This window comes from Sinocyclocheilus rhinocerous, unplaced genomic scaffold (assembly GCF_001515625.1).
Source record: "Sinocyclocheilus rhinocerous isolate Xijiao unplaced genomic scaffold, SAMN03320098_v1.1 scaffold269, whole genome shotgun sequence".
NCBI lineage: Eukaryota > Metazoa > Chordata > Actinopteri > Cypriniformes > Cyprinidae > Sinocyclocheilus > Sinocyclocheilus rhinocerous.
Genome location: NW_015652298.1, coordinates 648,394 through 652,986, shown reverse-complemented (window position 1 = coordinate 652,986; position 4,593 = coordinate 648,394). Strand labels below are relative to the sequence as shown.

The following is a 4,593-nucleotide window of genomic DNA, read 5'->3' as shown; positions in this document are numbered from 1 at the left end:
GTGCAGGAGCTGGGGGATTTTTCTGAAGAACAGCAGGCAGTTGAACTGCTCAGGACAAACAAGGAACTCATGAACAACTATCACAAAATATCAAAAAGTCATGGATCATCCAGGAAACAACACAAAGTATTAAGATTCAAGGGTATGTAAACTTTTGAACGGAGTCATTTTTATAAATTCAGTTATTATTTTGTCTTGTGGAGGATATGTAAACATCTGTTATGTGAAACAGCTTATTCATGACAGTACTAAATAAAAAATAACATGCAATTTTCATGATCCCTCTTATTTTGTTTCAATTATTAACATTTCTGCACATTCTGCCACGGGTATGTAAACTTATGAGCACAACTGTATATATATATATATAAAATTTATGAGCAATTTAAATATTTATATACAACTTTTATTTGAGTGTTGAACCTTATTTTGTATTTTTTTTTTTTTAAATAAGAACTCTAATTTTGATCTTGCTTTTTGGGTAAATAAAAAAAATTCAGTGGATCACCAGTCCAGATTGACATCCAGTACAACCAATTAGTTTGTCCGTGCACAGATGGGAAGAGTGGAATGCGTCTGGTGTGGAGCCAGCTGGGCACAGGCGGCCTGCTGGAAGCTCTGTTGAGCGGTGAAAAGAACCCAAGCAGCACTTGTTTGACCCGGCCATGAGCGCTATCATTAACCTCAACAATCACGAGCGCTTTGCTGCTCTGCACTCTTCTAACGCTCGAGTCAAACATGCCTGGTGAAATAACCTTACGGTAGTGAAAATGCCTTCCATTAAAGGCGAGCTCTTCATCAGAGAGGTTTGCATAGCAGATACTCAAGTATATGGATACATACAGTTCAGAAATATCTCTTGCCAAACGTGCTCCTCCCTCTTGCCCCGAGCTCTGCTATCCCACTCATTCTCCATGAGATTTTGGGGCCGGGGTATTTATAGAGTATTATAGTATTCTTAGCTCTTGTTTCCATGCATCTTGCAGTGCTTGTGCAATGCAAATATAAAGCACAGTAAGGCCCTTCCTCCAGTGTAAGTGTGTAGAAGTCCCAGCTCCTGTTTCCAATCTCTCTGCAGCCAAACACAACTTACACTGGAGCTCGTTCTTCCTCTGCGTCTCCCGGCAGTCGTGACCTCAAGCAGCTCTCACCCGACTTAAATAAACTATACTGAGACTGGGCTCAACATTTCGACAGCACATGAAAGCAGTCCTTAAAGAGCCCCTTGAAATTAAAATGGGACGATGGACCTATATGATAGCCTTTTTTGCGTCAATGACCCAGATTTTACATTGGACATACAAAGAGCCTACACAAAAATGGGTGTCACACCCAGGATCCATGTTTCACAATGTTTCATAATCATACCTGACTGTGTGGTTAGTAATCAAGGGTAATCAGGTTTCAAACTTTTACTTTGCATTTGTAAACCACTGACAAATGTACTTTACAAAGGTGGCACAGAAGCGCGTAAGAAGTGGCATTTAGGTGTCTTTACACAGACTGTTTAATGATGCTCAGAGGGGGCTAAAATTAATTTACATAGTAATTACATCTCGCATAACTTGACCTTTCATGCTGCGTCTTTACAAAATTTTAAGCAGGCACAGATCAGCCTTAACTTGGCTCTTAGGTGTTATTCAAAGGCATTTAGGTGTATTTACACAGACTGTTTAATGCTGCTCAGAGGTGGCATGAATGCATTTACACAATAATTACAAGTGGCATAATTTATTCTGGCTTTTATGCTGTGTTACATCTTTACTTATTCTTTACTCAGCTCTGTAAAGATGGTTCTGTGATTAATGCTCTTATTTGTATTTTATTTATAACCTCTTATTATATGGTTTATAACATTGATTGCGCAAATAGAGTACAAGTGCGCAACTTTGCTAATAATGTGAATAACTGCCTGATTGCAATTATTAAATCTAATTGCAGTTATTTTGAAATTTAAAGTCACATATTTAATCCAAATAAGGGAATTTAACAGTACAGAAATGCAATAGCGAGTTATTCAGTGAATGTTTTGGTATAATGGTCTTTTTTTTAGAAGTCAGACTAGCATAAAATGATGTGCGACACTGAAGAATTTAAGAAATGTGTTAATCATACATTCCTATATTCACAACAAAAATGACATATTACAATAACACTAAATTATCATGTATTATTCATGTAATATTCCAAAAATACCAGCATGAATGAAAAGTGAATTGAAGAAAAATCAAAACAACAACATTTTGAAATGCGTCAGCTCATATGAAACTCTTACCAAGGCAATTTTTATCTATAATTCCCAGAAGGTGCTCTTATTCTCTTTTGAATGTGTTGACTGTTTTAAGAGGCAGTTACATTATGAGGCAATAGCATTTTGCAGGTTATTGCTTATGTGCCTATGAGGAAATTATGCTGAACGGATGAGTCCGTGTTGCCATGGTAACTACGGATATTCCCAACCATGCACAGCCACGATGTTCGTCGCCCCTCCCGGAGCAGAACTCGACAGGAAGTAACCGCTGCTGCTTTTCGATTATCGCTCTGACAACTGGATGCAAGGCACTTAAACGTAACTGGATTTAACAGGTCCTTCAAGATAAAGTGAGCACACAACACACCATCAGGACTACATCTAATTAAGATTTTATTGAGCAATGCAGGGTTGTGCAGTGGAGACACCTACACATTGAGTAATTAGATGGAGCTGCACGCTACTGAGGTGTGGCAGCTATGCCTGAGTAATTACTGCAGTGTGACACTACATATCAGCTGTTTCTCAGTATGGCTCAGAAACCACAGACCTGCAAGCCATAACACCACACAGAACATGCAACCTTTTACAACAACATTTCCTAGAAGTACGTTCTGGATGCAGGGATGAAATCAGAGAAGTTGACAATCTGAAGAGCCTATGAAGAATTTTAGTCAGACCACCTTCAAGAAATGAAGCAAATACTCACACGTCATTGAATTCTGCTAGAGAGGTAGCAGGCGAGAAAGCATCTAGTAGACCAATTACCTGCAATACAGACAAGAGTCATAAATTAGTCTGAAACTTGACAACATTAAAAGATTAAGGTCAGATCATTTAAAGTCTAAACTGCTTCTGCTCGATTCCATGTTTGTACACCAGGTTTATCTTAGTTAACTTAGTTTGGATTCATGTATTAATAATGTATGAATAAAAAAGTAATTAGTAATACTAATTAACAAAAACAAATAAAATTAAATAAAATATAAATATAAGTAACGGTTCACAAAATTCACGGTTTGGTTCGATACAATACAATACAGTGGTGTCACGGTTCGGTACGTTTTCGATACGGGGGCGGGGTAATTGCTTACATCGCAATGTTGAAAATATTTCTGTTTTAAACCATGAAGTCGAGCCAATGGATATCACACAAGCAACGTGCAAACTTTGCGCAAGAGTTATGCCGGTGAACATCTTAATCTCAGTCAATTCACTATGCAGTCAGTGAAAGTAAAAACGGAATGACGGAGTAATGACGGAGCTTTCGGCATCTGACGCTGCATAATCTCTCAGAGACGACGAGAGACGAATCTACTTCAACATATGCTAATGGTATATAGCTAACTTTTAATTTATTCCTTTCATATTTTTCTTGTGGCCTGTACATAGTGAAAAACAAAATAAGAAACACATTTCATGTTAAACAGGTTGTTTTTGAAAGTCGGTGCGTGAAATAAAGCTTTTTATTTCATTGATTTTTATTGATGACTGCAGTTTTAATATTTAAATTATAGGCCTATAATCCATTGTATAATAGACCCGTTTTAAAAAAACTTTTTTTATAACATGGTAATTGAAAAGTAAATAGCCTAATCTTTTGTTATCCTCGCAGCGGGTCAATTATGCGGTAATACTGCGGGGCAAATTAATTGTAATTTTAATTTAATAATAAAAGTAACTTCATAATAATAATAGGCCTAATAAAAATAGGAATGTAACAGGCCTACATTAATTGGAAATGCCAAATCCTCTTAATATTGCCAATAATTGTTGTTTTTGACAATATCTCTGGCTATCGTCGAGATCATCGTCTTTCGGCGCACCCCAGCAAGGGGAGGTTATCACGGGGCTGTCCGCTACGCCACTGGACAGACAGCACGTTGCCTGTTACGTCGTTTAGGCTGTCTTGTTGAGCACAGTGGCACTGAGAACATTATATTTCACACTTTAAGCTCTTTCATTAGGATTACATCAATAGGATTAGTCCAACTAATCATTCGGTTTGTTTTTTTTTTAAGTGTTGAAAATTAGCAGTCTTTCATGTTAAATTTAATCTTCACATTACAACAATAAAAAACCATTTTATTTAAAGCATCAGCAGCAACACTAATATTAACAATGAGCAAAATAAATGTAGAAGGTCTAATGTTTTCAAATGGAGAAAATAAATAAAGGAAAGGAGTCATATCAACTTCATTTTAAACTACAGTTTTAGTAGGTTTATAAGATGTTTAATAGGCTAAAGACTGAAGAATAATTCACTGGATAATGTTAATTCACTGAATAATATTCTCTAGAATATTGGAATATAACAAACAAAACATCGTATTTTATTGCAT

General features: G+C 36.6%; 1 protein-coding gene across 2 annotated transcripts in view; it reads right to left on the bottom strand.

The window, feature by feature from the left end:
• mapk14b (mitogen-activated protein kinase 14b) overlaps nt 1-4,593 on the bottom strand; it is a 38,815-nt gene that overhangs the window by 17,009 nt on the left and 17,213 nt on the right. For both annotated transcript variants that reach the window (XM_016520368.1, XM_016520367.1), the window contains exon 3: nt 2,961-3,019. In XM_016520368.1, the coding sequence (XP_016375854.1) occupies nt 2,961-3,019 (59 nt within the window). The remainder of the gene's footprint in view (nt 1-2,960; nt 3,020-4,593) is intronic.